The 25874-nt window shown below is 44.1% G+C and overlaps 2 protein-coding genes across 3 annotated transcripts; both read left to right on the top strand.

Annotated features, from left to right (window-relative positions):
* The first annotated feature begins 18 nt into the window (after window positions 1–18).
* On the top strand, window positions 19–15073 carry top3a (DNA topoisomerase III alpha). 2 transcript variants are annotated; one of them, XM_076143151.1, is made up of 19 exons: window positions 22–693; window positions 1104–1163; window positions 1264–1337; window positions 1503–1578; window positions 1853–1961; window positions 2143–2286; window positions 2474–2644; window positions 2732–2832; window positions 4478–4552; window positions 4849–4931; window positions 5180–5390; window positions 5560–5745; window positions 5871–6000; window positions 6801–6914; window positions 7042–7207; window positions 7392–7538; window positions 8200–8322; window positions 12368–13153; window positions 14257–15073. In XM_076143151.1, exons 1-19 carry the CDS (start codon window positions 472–474, stop codon window positions 14402–14404), a joined length of 3126 nt encoding a protein of 1041 aa, XP_075999266.1. In that variant the 5' UTR covers window positions 22–471; the 3' UTR covers window positions 14405–15073. The 2 variants fall into 2 exon arrangements, with proteins under 2 accessions (XP_075999265.1, XP_075999266.1); XM_076143150.1 differs by lacking the exon at window positions 14257–15073 and having other exon boundaries at window positions 19–693; window positions 12368–14227.
* A 3952-nt stretch (window positions 15074–19025) lies between these two features.
* cbx7a (chromobox homolog 7a) lies at window positions 19026–24218 on the top strand. The gene is made up of 6 exons (XM_076142877.1): window positions 19026–19359; window positions 20557–20600; window positions 20766–20831; window positions 20935–21001; window positions 22216–22528; window positions 22643–24218. The coding sequence occupies exons 1-6, from the start codon at window positions 19291–19293 to the stop codon at window positions 23275–23277; spliced, it is 1194 nt and encodes a 397-aa protein (XP_075998992.1). The 5' UTR covers window positions 19026–19290; the 3' UTR covers window positions 23278–24218.
* Window positions 24219–25874: the final 1656 nt, after the last annotated feature.

The following is a 25874-nucleotide window of genomic DNA, read 5'->3' as shown; positions in this document are numbered from 1 at the left end:
TGCGGTGAATGTCAATCACCACCAATTTTAATGCATTTGAATGTAAAAGTTATAACACTACACTTCTTTTAAACGATTTGTGAAATGTGATGCTTTACGACAGTAGTGATACGACAGTACTGCAGTTTTTACGTCAGCGTCGGTGTTGAGCGCGGAAATTGTAAACACAGCTCCAAAAAAAAAGGAAACTTTTAACATTTCAAGAAAACAGCTGGCACAGCTCGTTGAAAAAATATTTTGCAAGGTTCCGTCGCTTAAGTGTATTGTGATATTTATAAAACTGATCAGGGTACTTTTAGCAAGTGCGTGATAGAACATGTAGCTCTAGTTATAGTTATGGAACGAAGGTTGCGCTAGCCAGCAGCTATAGCTAGCCTCCCCCAGCTAGAATGTTAACCGCATGTAGACACAGTACTGACGTAGGGACAGAATCCCCCAGACTCTGACCTCTGTGTGTGACAGCGGCTCGGTATGCCGGTGTACCTCCTCGGGACATCCCTCCTTCGATCGGGACTGAAGCTCTTGAGGATCCAGCCGAGGTTTTACTGTGCGAAAACCCGGTGTCTTGACACGGCGCACCAGGCAGCTATGATCGGGAGACGGGCTCAGATCACTCGGGTCCTCTGCGTGGCCGAGAAGAACGATGCGGCCAAAGGGATCGCGGAGATCATGTCCAGCGGCAGGTCCAGACGGGTGAGACGTGTTTCCAACACCATACACACCAGCATGCTGTGTTTACTGAGTGATTTTAGGTTTTGGATGTTTGATTATAAGTCATGTCTTGCCGTGTTGTGGTCCATCCAAACTGTCAAAACAATGGCCAACAATTACATAGCTTCAAGCTTGTATTAACAGATCTTTATTTCTAATATTAAAATAGGTTTAAACACCTGTTATGTCATATTCATCCATTTTGAGGCGCCAGGCTCGGCCAGTGTTCTACTGAACCTCAATCTTGCCTCACATAACGTGAAATTTGTTCAAATGACACAAATAGGACTTGATACACTAATTTTGCCACACATCGAGACCTTCTACATTGACTTTGATTCTCCCAATCAGTGGTTACAGAAGTGTTTTTGTTGTTTGTTGTGTAATTTTAGAGGGAAGGGCTGTCAAAATTCAACAAAATCTACGAGTATGAATATCACCTCTTTGGTCAGGTAAGTAAAATAATGAACTGTGCATTTACAGCGTGTATACTCTATGTCTATTTGACCTTGTTGATAGTTTTGCTGATATCATTATTCCTCCTTACTTCAGGATGTGTCCGTGTCAATGACATCAGTATCAGGACATTTACTGGCTCTGGAGTTTAAAGCACCGTTCCAGAAATGGTAAGCAGAGAAAGGTCTATGTGTAACCATAGAGCACAGGGCTTACATACAACACACAAAGATCTGAAATTTGCACTGGATGATGTGGGAGATTGAGTTATACCTTTTACTCTTGCATATTCATATATACTGCAACTTAACAGTCATTTGCCATTGCTCCTCCAGGAACAGCTGTAATCCTGTCATGTTATTTGATGCTGAGGTGGAGAAGTATTGTCCTGAAAACATGACGCAGATAAAGGTATGCTTGTTCACTACCCTGACAGGAAAATACTCGTGATTTTGTAAGTAGAAGACATGTTTAAAGTTGCTGTATATTCGTAAATGCTGGATAAAGTCTGAACAATCAGTAGGTGGATGTTTTATTGCCCTTACATCTTCTAGCAGGATCAAATACTGACTGAATATGAATAAGTGAAATGGACATAATATAATTTATTGATTCCCGTCTCCATCTTCTCCCTTCTTCCTTCCTTCTTTTTCCGTGTTCCTTTTTCCAATTTGTTTGTCTTTAGCGGAGTTTAGAGAAGGAGGTGAGGAAGTGCCAGGCCTTAGTCATATGGACTGACTGTGACAGAGAGGGAGAAAACATTGGCTTTGAAATCATAGATGTCTGCAAAGCAGGTGTGTGTGTGTGTGTGTGTGTGTGTGTGTGTGTGTGTGTGTGTGTGTGTGTGTGTGTGTGTGTGTGTGTGTGTGTGTGTGTGTGTGTGTGTGTGTGTGTGTGTGTGTGTGTGTGTGTGTGTGTGTGTGAGATGCGTGCTGATGGTCATGTTTACGCGTGTGTTTATTTGTTTGTCTTCAGTGAAGCCCAATATACAAGTCTTTCGGGCAAAATTTTCGGAGATTACTCCTAATTCCATCCGGAGAGCCTGTGAGACTCTGACGGAGCCTGGCGTGAACATCAGTGATGCTGTCGATGTCCGTCAGGAGCTTGACCTTAGGATAGGTAAGGATACACGCTGCGTATCAAACACACTGCCACATGTGAAGAAAAAGTGTCATAATCCTTCAAGTCTGGATCATTCATTTTGTTAAATATCCCTCTGAATGCAAACATGATGAAATACTTGAGTGGTAAATGTTTGAAGCTGTTGGTTTAATTCCACGCTCTCTCCTGTGTTTGTCATATCCAGGTGCATCTTTTACTCGATTCCAGACACTTCGCCTTCAGAAGATCTTCCCAGATTCTCTGGCCAATCAGCTGATCTCTTATGGCAGCTGTCAGTTTCCCACTCTGGGCTTTGTGGTTGAACGGTTCAAAGCCATCCAGGCGTTCATACCTGAGACTTTCTACAAGATCAAAGGTACAAACTCTTACAGTACATGCTCAGAGACACAAATCCAATGCAAACTCCTGAAAGGTTTGCAACTCTGACTGTGTCTTTCCACAGTACTCCACGTGATGCAAGAGGACAAAGTGGAATTTAGCTGGAAACGAAATCGTCTCTTTCATCACACCGCTTGCCTGGCGCTCTACCAGATCTGCATGGAGGTGTGTTGTGTTAGATACATTATTATTTGCGTGCAGAATGGGATGAGATTTTTATTTAGGCCCCGCCCATTGCTGCCTTCTGTTTCTCACATATTTGCGAAAACATTTGACAACTACTTTTGCAAATAATTATTCATTACTTTTCTGAAATTCTACTTGAGATAGCTAGATCTGAGGTTTTGTCATAGTGTGTACTTTTAAAAACAATCCCATTTCTTACCTGTAGATTCCTCAAATGACACCAAACTTCACAACCTCTTCAAAAATGTTCCCCCCATTACTGTCCCAAATATGGTTTGGGCCGTAATTCAGAATGGGGAGTCTATACCCAAGACCAGAAGAAAAACTTTTAGAATTGAGAAATGTACGAACTTGTCCAATGTGGAGATTAGAAAAACGTTTCATCCATTTATGGTAAGATAAGATAAGATACTGTTTATTATCCCGGGGAGATGTATTATACACGTCGATAAAGCTGGTACATTAAGGTGCTGTGAAATAACAGCTCATCAGAGAAATTACAATATTTACCTATTCATCTCTGATAAGCTATTTTTATTGCTAACTTATAGATCGTCTCAGTTAAATCCTGTAGTGACAACCATTCCCCTCGTGTGCCCCTCACTCTGCTCCCAAGCCCTCAGAGTGCAGATTCATGTCGGTTGTGATCTATAAATGGAGAAGTGTGTACTGTGAGTAAGTGTCTGTGCACATGGTTTTATAAATCTGAGTTTTTTGTTTGCGTACACCATTTCTCTGTTTTCAGCATACGCCATGTTTTATAACTGAGGCCCCTGATTTGAAAATTGTCACTCTTTGTCTGATAATGCCACTCAGTTTGTTCCAATACGCAGCACAACAGTCGTGATCGTAAAACATTTTGTCATTTCTGCTTCTGTGTAACATATATCTAAAGTTAATGCCATCAACACTCAAAGTAGAGAGTAAAGAGAACAGCAGCCTGGCACGCTCATCCATCTCTGTCTGTTTATGTGACAGCCAGAACGCAAAAAAAAAGTCCTGTCTTCCCTGTGCACATTTAGACAATGAGCCACTTTCTTCAGATCCATTCACATTTTCAACAGTGCTGTTTATGCGGACTGAAAACATTTGAATGTGGGTGGAACGCAAGAACAGATTTGAAAACAAAACATTTTCCAATGTATGTATTTTCATCTGGATGGGGCATGAGAGTGGAGCATGGAAGAGAATACTTAACAAAGTAAGAACCTAAATACGTACCTAAAAAAAAAAACACACACACACTCGTAGCGATGATTTGGTTTATAGCTTCAGAGGCATTTTGTAAAGTAAAGCAAGCAATGTATTCCACCTCCTCAAACAGCATCTATGCAGTAAAGAGAAGAAATGGAACTGTGTGGGTGAATGTCAGTTATCCAGATATGTATCAAAAATCATACACAGCATAGAAAATTAGATGAATACTCTTTCCTCATATCGTCCAAACACACAGGTCCAGTGTCCCCTTTTAAAAACCAAGTTGAGGTGTTCAGTGTATTGTTGACACTTATACTCTCAATGCACTGTGGGGGGATTTTGCATTTTTGTATTTACTCAATTTACGGATTAAAGGGAGTAATGTTAAAAAAAACCTACATCAATATTTAATTTCTTTCATTTTCAGCATCCCATAGCAACAGTCACCTCAGTAACCAGTAAACCCAAGAGCAAATGGAGGCCGCTGCCGTTGGACACTGTGGTAAGAATATCAACTGTCAAATGGATAAATAAATCCTGGATTCACTTAAAGAATAGAACAATGGCCCCGCATCATCATATTTTTATTCCTAGCCTTATCCCACTTGCACAATAAGATGCAATTTTAGCCGGTAATATCAAAACATTAGGGAAAGACATTTGATTCATTGAAAGTGATGGCATAAAGGTCTTGTTTTTGTTTTTTAACTTGGTGAAATGTAATATTTTTGTATGCTGTTTAGTCACCTGGTGCTTCGGCCCTCTCTGAACCATCCTCTGCCTTTATCTGCCCAATAGGAAATGGAAAAACTGGCATCGCGGAAGCTGAAAATAAATGCCAAAGAGACCATGAAAATCGCAGAAAAACTCTATACCCAAGGGTGAGTGTGTGGGGAGTTTTTACACAAGCACACACTTCACTGTCTAGTTGTCTTTGGCCGCAGTGTTAAGTCTTGTTTTCTCTGTAGTTAAACTCAAAGTGTGAGCTATTTATGTCTATGAAAAGGCGCCATCTGGTAATGTGGTGTCTTTCAGGCTTTGAGATCATCAGCAGTGGCACATTTCAAAGATTTCCTTCCTGTTTGGTCTGTGTAAGGAAAATGTGTGAGTTTGTGGTTCTGTCGTTCAGGCTCATCAGCTACCCCCGAACAGAGACCAACACTTTCCCCAAAGATCTGGCACTCGGCCCCCTGGTGGAGCAGCAGACACAAAGCCCTACATGGGGAACGTTCGCCCAGCGGGTGCTCGATCAACCGGGGGGCCCCAACCCACGACAGGGGAAGAAGTCTGATCAGGCTCATCCCCCTATTCATCCCACCAAGTTTAGTAACACACTGAAGGTCAGTTCAGAAATGAAGGTGTGTGTGTGTGTGTGTGTGTGTGCGTGTGTGTGTCTGTCTGTGTGTGTCTGTGTCTGTGTCTGTGTCTCTGTCTCTGTCTCTGTCTCTGTCTCTGTCTGTCACACTTGAAAAGACTGTAGTAGTCATGCAAATGCTTATTTGTCCTCAGGGCAACGAGGGGCGTTTATACGAGTTCATCGTCCGCCATTTCCTGGCATGTGTATCCCAGGATGCTCTGGGGCAGGAGACAGTGGTAGACATTGACATTGCCGAGGAGAAATTCTCTGCCTCGGGACTCATGATCATTGCTCGGAACTACCTGGATGTTTATCCTTACGACAGGTGGAACACCAAGGTAGGTGTCCTGAATTTGGAGCGTCTCATGATCATTTAGCCAGAAGACTTTTGTTTTTCTGTGCTCTCACCTTACATCCTGCTGTTTGTTACACTATAATACAAATGTCCTGTTATATGTGCTAGGTGATTCCAGTATATGAACAAGGCTCCCAGTTCCAGCCCTCAGCGATCGAGATGGTGGACGGACAGACGATTCCTCCTCAGCTGCTGACAGAGGCAGACCTCATATCGCTGATGGAGAAACACGGCATCGGTACCAACTACACACAGTTTTACAATAGTGACGGAAAAACAGCACGGCACACATTCGTCGTTCTCTCACTATGTCCCGATTGGATAAATATTTCTTGTGAATTCATGACTCATAATTCATGTGTGTGTAACTCCTCATGTGACTGCATTAAGAGTAACACACCGTCACAGCCAAGCGACAAACGTATCTTATCCCCTTTATTCAGACAACCTTTGGACAGGACACATATTCAAAGTAAACCGCCAATGTTAACTGCACACTATGCAAATAAAACATTTATATGATACTGATGCTATTCAAGACAAATACGATGAACTCACTTTGGAGTAACTACAACAGAAGACAAGATGAATTCACAGTTCAGTGGCAGCGTTGCTTTGGTGTACTTTGTACTTAGTATTATTGATGATGTATTAAAAGTAAGTCATTAATAATACAACCTTCCTTCTTTCTCTCTATCTTTCTCTCTCCTCTTCCCTCTCTTTCTGTATAAATAATTATCTCCCAAATATCAGCAAAATAGCATAAAAATAAAGTAAGTAGTAGGGAGTAACCTTTCCTTATAATTATTGAAATGAATGTAAGAAAAGAATGTTAGTCTTTTTTGTTCATTGTTCATTGACATGTTTTTTTATACTGTAAATTCCCATCTGTTCTTCCATCACGAAGCAGATCTGTTTCTAATGAAATATCCGTATCTATCTATATATACTGTACATATACGTGTGTGTGAAGAATGTTTATGTATACAAGTCTATTTATACTATTCCAAACTAACCAATGCTGTCTGTTTGATTCAGGCACAGATGCAACCCATGCAGACCACATTGAGACTATTAAGAGTCGCATGTATGTCGGCCTGACAGCTGACCAGAGGTTTCTCCCTGGAGAGCTTGGCATGGGATTGGTGGAAGGTATGCACACACACACACACACACACAAACACACACACAGATATGCTATTGTTGAAATATACTTGTTGTTTAAAGGTTATTCAGATTCCCTCTTCCTGTTCTCCATGGCACACACACGTGCGTTCAGGCTATAACTCCATGGGATATGACTTGTCCAAACCGAACCTGCGAGCTGAATTGGAAGCAGACCTTAAGTTGGTATCAGATGGACAAAAGGACAAATGGAGAGTTCTGCAGCACCACATCCAGAAATACAAGAGCGCCTTCATTGAGTCTGTCAGGAAGGCCAAGAAGTTAGTATTTATTTACACTTCACCTTAAGGTTGCCTTTGTGTTTTCCTCTCTAGTGGCTCAATGTCACTTTCTTTGTTTGAGTTTGTAAAGCCCTCAGTGGGCAGAGCTGAACAGAGTCTTAGTAATAATGACCGTCCCTCAATCACTGCTGGTTTCTGTTTTAATTTTCCATTCTCGTGTCAGGTTAGATGAAGCCTTGTCTCCATATCTGGGTGCAGCTCAGGAATTCTCTGAAGCAGAGCAGCAGCATATGGAGATCTCGGTCCCAGTCAGGAAGTGTCCTCACTGTGGACGAGACATGGTTCTCAGGAAGAAGCGGGAAGGAAACGGGTAAGACATAACAAATTGAGCTTAACCAGCCTCTGCAATTTTATAAATGATTCACCACCTCTCAGACAGCAGCTGTTTTCATATGAAGTCAGTACAGGGAGGATCATAGTTAGAGACTTAGGGTCAGACTAACTAAGCATGAGGCAAACTACTATCCATGCAGTAACTGCAGTATGGCATGACTTGGTTGAGCTCACCTTCTCCTCTGACATGCCAAAAAGCCATATTTGATTCAGAAGCACTCTCTCCTTTTGCAAATGTACCACGCTGACGTCTCCTCCTAATGACAACAGCTGCCTTGTCTCAAAGAAGCTAACATCTGCTTTTCAAAGACGAAGTAAATTGTAGACACACCAGTGACCAGCCATGAAGAAACCAGCTGTAGAGTGAGCCATATGCATACATGTCCTTTCTCTACTCCCATCTTTGTGTAGTATAACATTAGAACTAGAATTGGGGATCGCTCATTTCTCCAGTGCAAACCCCCAGTGCGTCATGTTAGTAAATATGGGAAAAAGGTATTTGTCTCATTATTGCCTTTAAAAGCTCTACAGTATAACACCCTTAGTAAATCTGGACATTTTCATTTTCTTCTTCACTGATTCAAATGCTGCCTCAACACAAATTTTGTCCCTTTATATCCATATTTGTCTCCCCATAGTAACTTCCTGTCCTGTGTGGGCTTCCCAGCCTGTAAGACGGCCGTGTGGTTCCCTGACACCGTGCTGGAGGTCAGCAGAGACGACAGTGTGTGTCCCACCTGTCAGCCTCGGCCTGTAAACATGTGAGTATTTGTGTGACCCTTTACTTTACACACGGCTGAACTCTTTTTATATTCAGACCCTGGACATGATGCGAGTGATCTGAAAACAACATGTTGACCTGAAAATGATTTTGGACTTGATTTTGGAATAGAATCAGCATTACGTTTATATTTAGAAGCTGCTTTGTCACTTTACACAGCAGCAAATTCGGATTTCATAAGTAGGAGTGTTTGATGTACACAACTATACTGCACACACACACACGTGAAGTCAGTATTTCACAAGTTGAATACAGGTAAACAGGTTGGTTTAGCTTAGCAGTCTGTTTGAGCCAGCACCATCGTTTTAATGAAAGAGCTGCTATTGACAGTCGGGGACGAGTCAAATGACACACATACTGCCTCCCTATATGGCCCTCTAGTTTAAAACTGTATCTTCTGTGGTTCTGGGGGGAGCTACCAAATGAAATCTTGGTCCCTAACTCCATAAGTCACAGTTTAGAACAGAACACCACATCCTACAATCGTATACTCAACGTTGAGCAAAGTTAATGTGACCTTCTTTATTTTGAATCCTGTGCTCTGCCTCCACTGCAGCTGTGCAATCTTCACATTTAACCTGGAGATTGACACTTTGCGCTGCTCCCTCCCTTTCACCCCACTGACTCTGGTTGATCGGCAACCTGAAACACTTCGGGATAAGGCTTAACACATCGGGCCTTATTTATAAAACATTGTGTAGAATCCCAACACTGTGTACGCTGAAAACCGAGAAATGTAATATGCAAAGAAAAATCTGATTTATGAAGTCATACGCATGCACATCTGTACACCATTTCCATTTTATTAATCACATCCATCTTGGGAAACACATGGCCCACTTCACTCCCACACCTAGCCGTAAATAGTCAATGCAAATGAGGCAGTGCATATTTAAATGAGCCGTTCTTTCACTGCAGTTCTTCATCAGCAATGGCAAAGTTTTAACCCAAGACAAAAACGTTTACATCGACAGAAATCTACGTACTCGTCTGAGGTGGAGATGAGAGAAAAATGTTGAAAAATGTACTTGTCGTCCGTAGCAGCTGTGCAGTGGGAAAGATTGGAGTGAAATTAGAATTGAGTTGAGTGGGAGGATGTTGCTGCCACTGTGGCTGAGTGTTATCAAATAGTACTGTCTATTGTTTTCTATCATCTATTTAAAAGATGCATCAGAACTTCTTTCTGGGTTTGTGTGCATGTGTTTAGGATCTGAACGACGGTGCTAATCATTTTAAATGTAGGAGAGTTTGTGTTCCCTCACGTAAGCTCATCTGCACTCTGAGGGTTTGGAAAGCGGCGTGAGGAGTGAGGGAGCGGCTGTCAGAACGGGATTTAACTGAGGCAACCTAGAAATTAACAATCAAAACAGTAAATTAGAGATTTAAATGTCTTTGTAATGCACCTAGTATTTTACAGCACATTTATACAACAGCGTTTTCTGTGAATATACACCTATATGCAGGAATATTTGCGTGGAGAGTTGTAATACTTAAGTTTCGAACCTTGTTGTGTGCATATGCAGCAGTTGTAAATGAGGCCGTGGAGGTCAGGTGAAGCTGGCTGGTGTTGATCTTCAGATGCTGGAGAGGCACAGGTGCTTCTGGTTCTGTGGTTGCTGGCCCGGTTCCTTTGAGCAGAGTTTGAACACAATCCCACAGTCACTCCACATATTCCATTACTATTCAATAGACTCCTTATTTTTTCTTGAACACATTTGTAGTGTGTGTGAAACCCCTCCCCGTGGCTACGGCAGGTCTCTTCTGTTCCAACTGAATTACACAGAATCAAACACTTGAATCTCTCAGCAGTGTGAAACATGTCAAAATTCCTGTGTACACAGTGGGTGTTCACCCCTTGAGCACGTGTCTCGGATCAGTCCAAATTTAGGGCCGACTCACCCGCAGTAAGCCAGAGTGCTCCACACCAGCACCTGTTACCATAACGACCAATCTGGTTCAGAGCTCAAAGTTGAACTACTCATTTGAAAAACACCATCAGTCCTGAAGTCTTTTTTTATCAGTTTTCACACAGCAGTTTCACCTTGTTGGGTAACGTCACATGCTGTTAATAGCACAGATCTGCAGCAAAAGATGCTTTCCCGCAGCTGCGGCGTAGCTGGTCGCCAAGGCAACTTACTTCAATTTCCTGGCAGACTCATGTTACGGACAGGCTTTTTTTGACACGCAGGTTCCTTCAACCACTGTTTGCTCACTACACAGTTGTCACACGGTTACAGTTATCAGTGGCCCAAAAGTTCTTACCAAACACCACACACACACCTCCAAACGGTTTTGTCAAAATTGACCGAAAAGTTCACCCCTGGCCCCGCCCAGAGAAAATCTTAATCAAACATTTTATGAAATGAAAATAGAGCATCAGCATTATACAGTATGTGCCTTATTGATTTGAAGACACTCTACCTTCAACACACCTTCGGCCCTGGTTCAACCAACATCTCATTTGTCTGGGGTTGGCTTGTCCACATGTTGCATTAGAGCTCAAGAAGTTGTCACGGCCATAAATGCATAAATGTAATAAGGACAGATTCAGGATGCCTATGTTTGGTCCCTGTGTGTGTCACGGTATGAGCATAGTGGAAAAGGAACGCTGTTACCAAGAGTGATTGAAGCATTTGAGGGAGTTGATGTGATGTGAGGGAGTTAAGTGATTCAGCTCAACCGCTGCTGTCCTGGGTGATGAAACCTTCCAGTGAGGGTAGAGGACTAACCCCAGAACGTGTGTGTGTGTGTGTGTGTGTGTGTGTGTGTGTGTGTGTGTGTGTGTGTGTGTGTGTGTGTGTGTGTGTGTGTGTGTGTGTGTGTGTGTGTGTGTGTGTGTGTGTGTGTGTGTGTGTGTGTGTGTGTGTGTGTGTGTGTGTGTGTGTGTGTGTGTGTGTGTGTGTGTGTGTGTGTGGTAAAAAAGGAGTTCCTGGAGGCAAGCTGTTTGTTTTAATGTTATACCGTTTTAGAAAATGTTTCTATTATAACATTCATACAATCAATCTATTGTATAAGTGTTAATCAGTTTGATGAAACAAAATGAAATGCAAAGTAAAGTCGTCTACAAACACAGGGCAGCAATTCTTCAAACTGCTTCAACATGAGAGAACATCGCCTAACAATTAGCCTGAAGAATTCTAGTTCCCATCAAGAATATTCTAGGGAAATTGGCTCAATTCTACAAGCTGAAGAGTTGCTGACCTGCTCTCCAGGGCAGCGGTTTGCGGTGTTCAGATGCCTAAACAAACAGATCAGGGCGGGGAAACACTCCAGGCTCCATGTTTCTGAGTAAGTGCAACAAGTCTGGTGCGAGTCCCGTGACAGAGCCGCTGTGTTTCGCTGTCATTGTGGTTTACAGTGAACCTTCTGTCCTCAGGGCTCCACAGCGGCGTCTCACCAGTGATGCTGCTCGGCCACACACAGCGCTACAGAGAAGCATTAACAAGCACAACTGCTTCCTCTGAATTATTGATTTATTTTAGCCATCATGTACAGTATATTGCTGAATGTACTCTCTATCTGGTGTATGATAAACTGTGTGTGTGGATAAGTCCTGTAACAAATCACCCAGCTGGGGTTTATTGAGGAGCAGGTATCTGGACACAGGCGCCGCAAAGACCAGAGTTTAAGAAAGAACAACAGTTTCTTTGAACAAAAAAGAGAATCTTCAAGGCTCAGTCAGTCTTTATCTGAAGCTAAATTCATCTCGCCCTCCTTTTCAGTCAGTCCTTTACGTGATGTCCAACGGGCTTGGTTTCCTGAGCCTCAGCTTCCTTCGGCTTGGTCTCTGTGTTCCCTCCACCTCTGACACACACCTCCACCTGCTGGCCACACACTGCCCAGCCACTGTGACCTCACTTCAGACGTCACACTCCCTTTGTTTTTCCAATCAAAATCCTCTCTGCCATATCTGTGTTTGGAAGTACAAACTATACCAACACTACCCAGCATGTCCATTTGTTTGTTTGATCAATCATTTCAACACTTGTCTAACATTAGCCGTCTGTGTCTTCTACATTACTCAGGTTAAAGTTCAAGTTCCGCAGGGGCAGCCTCCCTCCCATGATGCCTTTGGAGTTTGTGGGCTGCATTGGCGGATGTGACGAGACGCTGAGAGAGGTCCTAGACCTGAAATACCTGGTAGCAGGGGCAGGGAACGGAGGAGGAGGAGGAAGAGGAAGAGGAAGAGGGGATCCTCACCCACCAGCCTCCAGGCCCCCCAGAGCAGAACCACAGAGAGCTTTAGGTTCAAATCCTCGCCCTTCTCTTCCACCTGCAGCCTCCTCATGGGTCCCACAGCCACGGCCCCAAACAGGCGGCGGCGGTGGCGGCGGCGGCGCTGTAAATACCAACAGTGATGTCATCGTGTGTAACTGCGGCCAAGATGCTCTCCTCCTGACAGTGCGCAAAGACGGCGCCAACCAAGGACGGCAGTTCTACAAGTGCAACGGCGGGAGCTGCAACTTCTTTCTGTGGGCAGACGAGCCAAGTCAGCAGGGGGCGGCGCCGCCGAGTCGAGGGCTGCAACTACCAGCGCCGAGGTCCGCCCAGGCGCCGAGTCCATTTGTGGCCTTGCGGAATGCCCCTAGTGAGGGTAGAGGGCAAGGAGGAGGGGGAGGAGGAGGAGGAGGAGAAGGAGAAGGAGAAGGCACCGGGCAAATAATGTGTAACTGTAGCGAGGCAGCTGTGATGCGCACTGTGCAGAAGGACGGAGCGAACAGGGGCAGGATGTTCCACACCTGCGGGAAACCAAGGGAGCAGCAATGCGGCTTCTTCCAGTGGGCTGATGAGAATGTTCCTCCATCAGGCAAGTGTCACACACACACACACACACACACACACACACACCAAACCAGTGTTGCATGTTCTCCCCATGTGTGCAGAGGAGGGACAGTTCATTATTCCTGTCCTTGGCCCAAAGCACTGGACTGCAGATCTCTTTACTGCCCTCTGCCCCTCAGTGTGGCTTCTCTCTACCTTCTTATTCTGTTCATTCAGACATTCAAGTTGTGTATTGGTCAGTTTCTTCATTATAGTCTTCATGACGGTGTACAGTATGTGCAGTGTTAGTCTGCAGCTCCAGTCCTCCTCTCCTCACTCCTCAGTCAGGAGGGCAGAGCTGTGTGATGCGGTGTAAGAGGAAACACTGACATGTAAGGGGTTCACAGTGGAATAAAGACCTTTCTACTCAATTGCATCACTGAATCTGGTCTCAACCCCTTCAAAGCTCCTCCAAAACTAATGTGCTGTGGCAGAAGTACTGCAGGAGTGCTCTCAGTTTTGAGAATTGACCTCGAGCTCTTTATCAGGTTTATACAGTGCAGTTATGTTGTTGTAGAATGCTGCAGAGGCAAAAGGCAGGTTTCTAGTCCCTCAGGGGTGGGCACACACACACACGCGCACACACACACACACACACACACACACACACACACACACGCTTACATCTACAGGCAATTTGGAAGTTGCAATTGGCCTGCACACACTTAAATACACACAGACTTCCAGAGAAAGCTGGAAGACGTGACGTGGAAAGATCACTGTGCTGCAAACACAAGTGAGGAATCAGACTTTGGAGCGTCAGCATCTCAGACCATTAGTTCTGTTGTAAAACCGACACATGTGATGTTCTGCTTTGTATTTGTATTGGTCGACGAGAAAACCTTTCTGATTCTTGCAGCGTACATGAATTAAAAACCGACTTCCTCATTTATAAACAAAGCAAAACTGTCACGACTCACAATCTCCCACTGAGACCTTGAGCCATTCACTTTCACCATCCTGAGGCTGTGACTTACACTCTGCATCGGAAAACTCCTCTGCTCCTCTTTACACGTACATATATCAAGTCCCCATGTTGTGTTACACCTCTCTCTCTGTGTCTCATGTCAGGTGGTCTACCCGGTGTGTCGAGTGGATTTACCGGCGCCGGAGAGAAACGGAAGACGGGGGCGAAGACGACGAGAGATTCTACAACAAACAAACCCGCTGCAAAGAAGCCACGTACCTGCGGCATCTGCCACATGCCGGGACACACCAGAGTCACATGTCCACAACGGTGACGGATCAGAAGTTTTGGTGTTCTTGAGCTCAACGTATTTATTGTCTAAGTCTACTTCCTGGGATGTTGCAACTTGAAGAAAGGGTGAATTTCTTTGAACACAACCAAGGTGGTGTAAGAGCTTTGACTCTAATCTCATTTTACAGACACTTGGTACCTCTGCGCTTCTACAATTGGAGTCATGTTATTGTTTGGGTCTTTACCGGTTCAGTAAAGACCAGGTTCAGATCCATCTTTACACCTTTTGAAACCTTAAAGCTGAGTGCTGCTCTGTGTTGAACCGATTCTCTGAGCTTCATTTGCGTCAGAGGAAGAACTCCTGCAGGATGCTGCTACTATTCCAATGTGTGGATGTTTAAGCGCTGAAACACTTAGTGAGAAGTCTGCCCTCGGATGAAAATAAACCTCTGTCTCTGTGTTTCTGTGTTCAGGTCAGGACAGAAGCAGTTTTGTCCACAAAGAAAGAAAAACATGTCAAAGGAAAGCGTAGAAAGTCGGATTCCACTCGTGTGTGGACGACGGTTTTGGCTTTCATCACAAAATTTACTTTTTTCTAGTTGTGTACAAATAAAAAGAAAATGCATTGTTCTATTCTTGCTATTCTGAGGAATGTTATACAATTCTTTTATTTTAACATCCATGAATGCTAATAAAGATATTTGTTACCTGCCATAGTGATGTCATCACAGGGGAAGGCGATACGTGGATTGATCTCGGTTGAAGCTGCGACAAAATTGACGTTTGATCAATAGTTGAGTCAATATAAAAAAAAAGTTTAACCAGAATACCAAAACACATTTTCAGGTTTGGTAATCCAAGATCTAAAAAAAATCCACTTCCATTAATGATGCGAGGAAATCAAAGGCTTTGCTGATGACCTCTACCTTCAATCAATTACATAAGCCATTGTCATTATTTCTAAATGGACTCATATTTCTGCTCTAATGCTTGCAGAGTTAGTGTGAGTTTGATAACCTTGTACCACTCATTGTTTGGCTACATTACATAACGGATGGTTGAAGATGAAGAGGAAATAGGTACCTAGTTTACTACTTTATACATCAAATCCAGTGTGTTGATCCCTTCAAACCTAAATCTAATCCTTTAACCTCCCGACACCGTGCGTCCTCACATCTGGACATTAAATGTTTCCTTCCCTACACCCTATACATTATTGTGCCTAACTTAAACCTGTTGTCCTCATGTGGACATTTTCTCGCTTCTCCCTTAGTGGTATAAGTAACAGTTTTGATCGCTAGAAAGCATAGCAAAGAGGAAGAAATGTCTCATACTCTGTGTTCATATGTAGTACACGTATGATGACACTTATGTTTATTTATTAGGTCCCACTAATCCCAGATTACAAGGACACATTAAAAATGCATACAGAATAAATGTCTGGGTCTCAGGAGGTTAGGTAATGGAGCATGTAGGTTCCAGGAATTCAGCTTCCCTGATCAAGAGCCACGGCAGGAGCATTAAGCAAACTCCACACTTTGTTGTGGTTGGAGAAAGCAGACAGAAATATGAAAACTCCACTCAGAACCAGGGCCATCATGTTTTGGGTAAGTTTGAAGGTGATTGTAGAAATGGTGCTTGTTGCAACTCCACACCAACAAATGACAAATAGACACAGGCTCTCCAATTTGTCTCTGCCCACCCGCCCCGTTACATCTTCCCCCTGATATTTCACCTTGCTGATTTGATGTTAAATGGAATGAAAAGCACCCCATACACACACTGGACCCCTCAACAATGTGCTGTGGAAGTTTGGAGGCGATTGGATGAATTGCGAGTACAAAAGCGAGCGCAAACATTGTGTGAAAATGTGTGGAGCGCCCCTTTAATGCATAAACACGCACCCGTTTGATGCGTTTTATAACTGATCCGTGTCTTGATCGTATACTTTATAAATAAGTACAGAAGTATTCCTGCTGCAGAAATACAGGTACGCGCTGTCAGATCCCTGACAATTGAGAAACAACAAACAGCCGGATATCAAATCTGGTTTTGATCAGCGTCTGTACATTTCACCACACGAAGCCTTTCTGTGGATCATTAGTGCCATTTTGTTGTTCAGAGTTACAGCAGGATAATAAATCTCAGGGGACACGGTTCATTTTCCTAGAACTGCGCTGATTCCCGGTAGAAGTTCGTCGGTGTGTTTTTTTTCTCTCTCTCAATATTCCAGGGAAGTGGATATTTTACTGGCACGTTTGGTGAGTCATGCGTGAGTCATGACACGTGGGTGGGAGTGATCCGTCCTGCCGGCTTGTTTTTGCCGCTCCATCCTCAGCAGCGCTGGTATCCGGGCAGATCGCAGTCATATGACTGCCGGGTCTGTTTTGTGAATTGAAGTCATTACTTGTTACGGGAAAGACGCTCTGTTTCTTCCATATGGCGTTTTAGAAGGATCAGATGTAAACGCTGCAGTGTTTGAGCTCTACTTAAGACTCTTGAGTCCAGAATCCTGTGATGATCTCAGTGCAAACACCCGCCTGCAAAGGAACGCTTCACCTTTACTGAAGCACCGCTGAGCATAAGCCTGTCACTGAAAATAGCAAACATGATCTTTGTCAGGAATATTACAGCAGGAATCCAAAGTGGGACTGAGAGGCCAAAGGTCAGGTTGGGAAAAGGATGACTGTCAAGCTCTGAACCTTTTATCAGCATCAATACACCCTTCCTCCTGACTCATCATCATCATCATCATCCAGCTTTTCAGTAGTCGCCGTAGAAACAGTTGCCATGACACCGATTGCCCATAAGTGATGCAACAGTTCCAGGTGGAGAGACCGTGGATGTAGTGTGTGCGTGTGTATGTATGTGTGTGTTTGTATTCCGTTCAACAGAAAATAATAGGAATTTATGCCGACCAATGTCTCACCTGAGCACTTCTCCCAATATTATATTAACCTAGTGTGTGTGTGTGTGTGTGTTTGTGTGTGTGCGTGTGTGCGTGTGTGCGTGTGTGTGTGTGCGTGTGTGTGTGTGTGTGTGTGTGTGTGTGTGTGTGATAACTTAGAATGAAGACTTTTGGCTGTGTTTGGCTGTTCACTTGCATGCTTGGATCAGACTGGGTTGCAGGTGGACGGGCTTTTTATTGTGATCTTTCCTGTCTTGACATAAAGCACAAAACACTCAGCAAACTTGTTTTCACTGCACAGCTTTATTCAATACACAGTATGATATGTAACCTTGAATTGGCAGATATCTTATGTGTATAATGTGTCCTTGTGCTTTAGTGCCCTTGTACTTTTTGTATCCTGTAATATGGGAATCTCTTAATCTGTCCTTTAGAATCAGTCTTTTGATTGCATCTTCTTTTTGCACCATTTTATTTAGTTCATCAAAGTCAATATTACTGATGAAACACTATCTTTACTGATCTGCTCTAGTTGTGTTTTTAATCAACTGAGGGAACCATGCAAGAATTCTAAAATCCCTTGAATATAATTAGAAAGTGTGCTACATTATAATATATTGGATAAATCCATGTTTTAGGCTTAAATGACTGAATGAAACAAAGTGGGTTTGTGCAAAAACATATGCGTAGGTTAATTGTTTATCTTTCATTAATTTAATGGATGTAATAAGCAACTACAGCGAAAACTCCACCGCCACCAAATGAGCCGAGACAAGATCCGCAATCATATTCTGTTTGTGATTCCTGTGCTCTTGCGCCATTTTATGTTTATAAATGTTATCCCAGTACAGCCAGCGAACCCTAACAAACTGTCTAAAAATGTAGGCATGGTGTTTGAACTAAATTGTCTTTAACAACTGGCTTAAACTTTACTTTGCACCGCAGACAGCCGTGACACACATGTGTGTGGTTGTTTTTTTTTAGCAAATTATGTATAATTTATCATTTTGTATTATTTCATGTTGTTTATGTTCCATTTTTTTGTGCTCACCGTTGAACAAAAGATCTGCGTGCTTCACTACCTACTGTTTGGTTGTTTTATTCTGCTGTATATTCTCCTATTTACATTTAATCTTTACTTTGATGAATTCCTACTCCAGTTTACTTATTTTTAATCATCTTTGTACAGCACTTTGTAACATTATTACTATCATTACATACTGGCCTAAAGAGAAACTACAACAACAAAAATCATATTCTGCTGAGGATGTTTCAGAGCTGCTGAATCAGCATCATCAGAGCTTCACCTTAATAGTTTGTCCTACTTGTAGCAGCGCCATTAATTTGCCCTGGTATTAGTCTGTCAGGTCCCTTTCTCGCCAAATTGCACCTATTAATAGTCTATCACTGGATAAACATGATTATGATTCTTTCCAATGAGAGTCTTATTTTTAAAGAAATTGAAAAAAAAAACAACTATTTCAAATCGCTGTGTTTTATAATGTTCCAGTCAAATTATTCCACCCCCGCATTTGGTTCTACAGTTAAATGTGACATTGTGGGAAATTGCACAAACAAACCAAAAGATTTTGTCGTGTTCCACCCCCGCCACAAACTTTACTTTCGCTCTAACCTTGTAGTTTTGACCCTCCTCCTCCTCCTCCTCCTCCTCATCTTCCTCCTCCTCCTCTGTCCCTCTCCTGCACTCTGCTCCAGTTTGCGTGCGCGCCCCCGCGGGCACGGGCACGGGCACGCTCCTTGGGGGGCTCGGCTCTACGCAATGGAAAGGGGACGCGCCCGACTTAAAGCGGCGCGCTGTCCAGTGTTGATGTGTCGCAGATTTAAAAGTGAGAGAGGTGGCGGCTGGAGTTTGGTTCGAGGGACTGAACGGACACATCTGGAGCTCAGACCCGGACCGGGAGCAAACATCTGACACTTTGAGGCTCTTTCCTCCTCTCAGCGTTCCTCTCTGCGCTGAAAATAGCGTAGATCCAGTTGCGTGCTGTTTGTAGCGTGTGGCGATGGAGCTGTCGTCAATAGGAGACCAAGTGTTTGCAGTGGAGTCAATAACAAAGAAGAGAGTCCGCAAGGTGAGAAAAACGAATAATTATACATAAAATATCACTTGGACAACTTAGTATCCAGCTCGTTTTGTGCAAATGGAGTCTCACCATTCTCTGCCTCTCGCGCACAACAAAAGTAGGCTACGCAATTTACCTATAGTTTACGTAGCGCACATACTAACATAGATGTGTTATTCAATCTACCTGAGCTCAACTTTGCTGCCGTGTTATCGTGGAGCTGCACGGCGGCTCAGGTGCGGGCGGCTCGGCGCTGCACGGACGCCGTGGTGTTGTGGTGGAGCACACGCAACTGTAGTAACATACAGGGGGTGTGTGTGTGTGTGTGTGTGTGTGTGTGTGTGTGTGTGTGTCGGGTATACGCTGGTCGTGTTCGCTGGAAGCTGCGCACTTCATTTAGGTTACGCCAGAGAGACGGAAACTGCTGCGTAATGTCACCGTACGACTGCTGCGTGATAGGGATCCATTGATTTATAGTGTAAACAGCCAACTACGCGCACGTTGTTGTCATGTTACATCGGTTGACATGTTACATCGGTGAATATTTAACGTCATGTGCACATTAAACGCGTATATGAGAACTAGATTATCGGTGGAATTTCAGTCTTTTAAAAGGCTTCAAACTGCATAATCACAGCTAATATCAGAAGTTTATGATTGTATTCCATTTAGGAGTATTTCGGGGAATATTATACAACATATAAACAAACGAGTTCCACGCTGTCACCCCGTGGTGGAGGAGTGTTTTTCATTCACGGATGAATGTGATGATTGTTTCAGGATCGGTCGGAGTGCAGACGTTTATGTTGCGCAACAGCACGTTGTTGACATGTTCTCGTGGCCCCACCTATCCTATCAGCCGCCGGTGTAATGTTCTAGAAAGAGCCCGTGCATTATTAAACCCGGCCCGTGGAGCCATGTGCAGTCACGTCACCGAAGCTGCTGTTTGGAGGCCACCCAGCCCCGCTGTCATTGACGTCATCCCAAAGAAAAACACCGTTTGAAAGGGAGAAACGCGTTCATGACCCACCCCTCCCTCCACTCTTTAAAGTGACAGTCACACACACACACACACACACATACACACAGCAGCTTTTTCTCTGCATTACACTGGACTTCATTCTGAGCGCAGTTGTGTGTGACTTTGTTGTATCTCTTCCTCTCTCTCTCCCTCTCTCTCTCTCACTCACCCCCTCCCTCTCTCAGGGTAATGTGGAGTACTTACTGAAATGGCAGGGCTGGCCCCCAAAGTGAGTAAGCCTTGAGTCATCTCTGCCCAATGAGCTCATGCCTTCAACATAAACTCACTAACTTGTTACGGTATTGCAGACAGATAGAGAGATCCGTACTAATACACCTTCAGGAGTGCTTATATCCATACATACATGCTTGAATCTCGGTGTGTGTGTTGGCAGGTACAGTACTTGGGAACCAGAGGAAAACATTTTGGACCCTCGTCTGGTCCTGGCCTATGAGGAAAGGTGAGTGTAGAACAATGGAAGGCTTTTGTTTTGAAAAGTTTGCACAGCTTCTTCTGGTTGAATCGCTCACATCAGTGTCTGTGTGTTTCTTTCTCTCTCCCAGTCAGGAGAAGATCAGAGCTCTGGCCTATCGCAGGAAAGGTCTCAGACCCAGGCGGCTCGTCCTGCAGGTACACACACTTTCCGCTCTCCCTCTCTGCGCTTCCATTAAAATGCTGCGGTTGATGCAATGGAGTGTTTTAAACTTTGGAATGTTTCTGGAGGGCTGTCGTTGAAACATTGATTCACTTTTCTCTCTTATAGCTGATGTGTTAGGGTATGAGGCCAAATTGAGTGTGTTGTCTTGTCTGTAGAATGTTTTGTCGGTGTGAATGTTTGCAGCCCCTTGGCTACAGAAATGGTAGAACTTATTTTGTGCTGAACTGAGCACTTTCCATCTTCCTTCACAGCAGGTGACATGAGCCCCTCAGTTTGTTTACTTTATGCAGCAGGTAGGTGGGATGAAAGTGGTTGGAATTCATCCACTTGCATTCATTTGAAGCAGCACACACAGCTTGAGTGAAAGTAGCTTTTACTATTTTGCAGCAAACATGAGTGTATGTGTGAAATCGTGACCTATCAAAGTAAAGCAAAGTAATATCAACCAGACAGGGAAATCTTCTGTGGTGAGGTGAGGTTGACGTGATGAAGAGTACGGGGGCCGGGCCGGGGGTGGGGGTGGAGGTGTGCCTCATAGGAACATCTGGAACCTGGAGATGCATGATTCTCAGTTTTCCCTCCACACAAAAGTGCTTTGATGGATTGGTGCTTTAAGGGATTAGCCAGTTTTGGTAATGCAGTGGCGTTTAAAAACCTGCTTTGCTGTGTTTTCTGTCACTTGGAGGATCTGGAGGAGCTGATGGGTTTCTTGGGTTGGCCTTGGTTGTAATGAGAGAATTGTGGCACATCAGCTGCTGTGGCCAGTTTGTTGCTGCAGACTGGGGGCTGTCCACCCGTCTGTAGTGTCTGGATTCTCCACCAGATGTCATGTGTGAGACATAAAGAGGAGGCAGTGTGAGTGGAAACCCAGCAGGTGTATTTATGAAACAGGAAATGTAGCAAACGCCCACAAGAAACAATGGGAGTGTCCATTGTGTTTACAGTGAGTTGTGTAAAGCTGGATTTCACCTTGGACCGTTTGCACTTAGGAATGTGAAAAATTCTAGGAAACAATAAATGCTGGTGGCTTCTTCTTCTTCTTCTTCTGGCTGGGCAGTTTATGTTGAGTGTGTTTATGTTGAGTGTGTTTATGTTCAGTGACTCACTAACTAATGAGAAGGCAGTGACGATTGATCTTCTGTCTCCTCTGCTTTCCTCTCCCAACCCGTCCTCGGTCGTGTCACAGAACATCTTCACTATGGACCTCCGCAGCGCACACAAAGTTCCAGAGAAGCCGACCCCCCGCCTGCGTCTCTCCCTCACCCGCTCCATGAGCACAGACGTGGATCAGGGCGAGAGAGGTGGCGTGTACCGTCGGCTGGCCAGGAGGAAGAGCAAACAGAGGGCGTCCAAACGGGGGCCTGACGGGGCCTCCAACACAACGCTGCTGCCCAGGAAGAAGGAGGAACCGATGGAAGAGGTCTGGGAGGAAGACACCAGCGAAGAAGACAAGCAGGAGTCCGAATGCACCGAGGAGAGACGTGACGACAGCTTATATGGTTGGTTTCATCAAATTAATGTGATCACTATCTGTCTGTCTATCAATCGATCTGGTTTGCATATTGTACACTTTGAAATATCTGTGTGTGTGTGTGTGTGTCTCTCTCTCTCAGCTCAGTCACACTGCAGCTCCCCTCCTGTTCTGGAGCGTCAGGACTCAGAGATGGACGCGGAGGAGACGGTGGGCGCCGGGCCGACGGCCATAAGCGGCAGGACCTCTGGCAGAGGATCGTGGGAAACGGCGGACAGAGCGAACAGCGAGATTTACGACATCAGACAGAGGAAAATCTTTGAGCAGGAACAATCAGACAACGACCCTGTGCCTGAGGAGGAACCGGGAGACACTGTCACCACAGACAAGAGGTCAGACTCAGACAGACAGATCAGTAAGGTGGCGGAGTTAGAGAGAGATAGTTTGAGTGACAGCTTCGAGAGCGGCATTTGTCATGGCAACATTGTGAACTTGGTGACAGTGAACGTTCAGGGGAGCAGCAAGACAACAAGTGACTGTGCGGGCATCTGCTCCGATACAGAAGAGAAGAAGGTGGAAGGAGGAGGTGACGGTCAGCACGTCACCACCACAACAACAACAGCAACAACAACAACAACAACAACAACAACAACAACACACGATTCAGATGCAGCAGAGAATCAAGGCAAGGTGATTGTGACAAATGTGACTATCAACTCCCTGACGGTGACTTTCAAAGAAGCCACGGTGGCTGAAGGCTTCTTTAAGGGCTGCTGAACGAGCGAAGGACAAGAGAGAATAACCAGATTTGACTTACCACTCATTTTGTTTATGGAACTAGCTGTGTATGTAAGATAACCGATGTGTTTACAAAGCTAAAACGGATTTCCTAAGACTTCTGTCCTTGGAGGAAAAATGAGTGGTGACGTTTTGATTGTGGCTCATTTTCCAGGACGTGCATGGAGAGTTTGCTCCGCCTGGTAAAGTCCTGTTTGCTCTATTGCAGTCCAGTTGGCAGGGTTGCGTTCGGCGGTCTTACTGAGACATAGAGACAGCAGTTGAGTGTAAAATCTTAAAAAACCACAATACTACTTCCATGCAGCTACTTTCTCCAGTCCTCTGGTCTCACACTGATCTGTTTTTCCGGGGCTCGTTTCAGTCGCTCCTATTTTTCGTAGGACTCCTGTTTTGTAAACAAGTTTCTCTTTTTCAGTATTGATACAAAGGTTACTGCATGCCTGTGAGTGTGTGTGTGCTACGCACGCCGAGGTGTATTTCTGTCACAAGAGAACGAAAACAAAAGGAGGTAACTAAAAGCCTGCTGATGAGCTGAAGTCTTGCGTTTCAAGGAGGACGGATGCGTACAAAGATGTAGAAGTTGTGTTTGTTGTCTGTCTGTCTATCCCTTTACTTCTCTAGTATGAAATGTTACCTGGTTCTATTTTTGTATGACCAGACCAGTCCAATCCTCTCACTGGTCCTTGTGCATTTCAAAGCAGAGGAGCTATCAGTTTACACCTCCACTGTAATACTGTGTAGGTTAACAGGCAGTAGTGAACTATTATTTATTGCATGTCACATGTATAAGCTAATTGATTTTAAGTGTCTGAATCTCTCTGATGTCTTCTGTCTAAAAATGGATTTTTATTTGACTGCATTTACAATAAATATGTATGAAAATAAAACAGATCCTCGAGCGAACCGATGGACTAAATTAACCTTGAGAAATTGAGGCTTTTGATTTGAAAAGACTGGTTAACTTCCATCAAATCAAAACATTTGCAGTGAATTTTTAACAAGAAGACAAAACAAACCTCATCTCTATCCATCTTGAAGGTTAGAGGCAGGATGCAGCTTAGACAAGGCCAACCAGTGCAATGCCAGGGTGTCATTGTTTGATCTAAGATGTTGGAAACTCCACTTTGAAAGTAAAATAAAAGCGTCACCCGAAAAACAATTTAGCAGCCATTACAACAATTCCATATCAGACATGGCAAGGATGTAATTGCAGGTAAACGTGACACCGTAATAGAGAGGCAGCAGCTGATTATAGTCAAACGACATCAATAGTGATGGTGACATGCAGTATAGTGTAACAGATGTCATGTACAATTTAAAGAGTCTAGTCAGGAGCCTGGTCCACCTAAATGTGGACTGGCTGTACAGGGTGATGGCACCAAGGCAGGAACGATCTAAACCGCTGCTTATGCTCCACAGCTCCATTAATAGATAGTGGAGGAGATGGAGATGGAGATTCTCACCATCTGTTCTCCCAGATTGGCAGGAGCTTGTTTAGCATTCTTTCCTCCACCACAGTCTCCACGACAACAGAACAGTCAACTCCCCAGGTGGTTATGTTCAGTCTGTCCTTATCCATGGCTGTCATGCTGCTCCCCCAGCAAACTATTATACATATATATATATACATTCTAGAACAGTGCACGTGCTACAACAGACTGATGAGACATTTGCAGCATCTAAGTGAAGACATTATAAGATCTGAGCTCCAAAAACAAAAGTCTGCCTTGGCTATTTGATGCTGCACATCCAGTCCAGTCCGCCCTCCAGGTGAACTCCTGAGACTTTGTCATCCTCCGCTCTAGAAGTCAAAGAGCGTGATTCTCACAGTGCTGCCTGCTTTGTCAAAGTGATGACAGAAATTATCTTAAAAGGTTAGAGGTCACCCCACAATGTTTTTATTGTTAACTCCTAGATCTTCTTGGTTAAATCTTGTAGTGACAGCCGCTCCCCTCATGGGCTCCTCACTCCGCTTCCAAACCCTGAGTGCTGAGGAGATGCAGACTGAAACACTGAAGAAGTTATGCTGTCTTTCAAAGAGGTAACACAACAAAAAGCATTAAATAAACATTCTCCCGCAATTTTGTTTTAAATCCGTGTGTGCAAAATTTGTGGAGACCTACCCAAGAAGACTCAAAGGTGTGATTGCTGATAAAGGGGGTCAACAAAGTACTGAATTGAAGCAGCAGTCTTTAAGTTCATGAAGTGGGGAAATCACTGAGAAAATTGGAATGATGCCTTTCTCCCATTTGTACCTGCCGACACACACACACACGCTGTGGATGCACCGGTAAGAGCTACATTTACTTCAAGTAAATAGTTACAAGTGAGTTCCAGGGTCACTTTGACATAATCAAGAAGAAATGTGATTTCCATTTGCGAGTGATTTACAGAATTGAAGAATTCCTTTTTTTCGCTCTGCCATTCTCTCTAAACCCAACCGGTCAAGGCAGATGGCCGCCCACCTAGAGCCCGGTTCTGTCTGTTAAAGGGGAGTTTTTCCTTGCCATTGTTGCCAAGTGCTTGCTCATGGGGGAATGTCGGGCTTCTTTAAATGCTCTGTATGTCAAGTGCCT

Source organism: Genypterus blacodes, unplaced genomic scaffold (assembly GCF_046128005.1).
Source record: "Genypterus blacodes isolate CSIRO-AG114 ecotype Tasmania unplaced genomic scaffold, CSIRO-AGI_Gbla_v1 ptg000022l_1, whole genome shotgun sequence".
NCBI classification, from domain to species: domain Eukaryota; kingdom Metazoa; phylum Chordata; class Actinopteri; order Ophidiiformes; family Ophidiidae; genus Genypterus; species Genypterus blacodes.
This window is presented reverse-complemented; position numbering and strand designations above follow the sequence as displayed.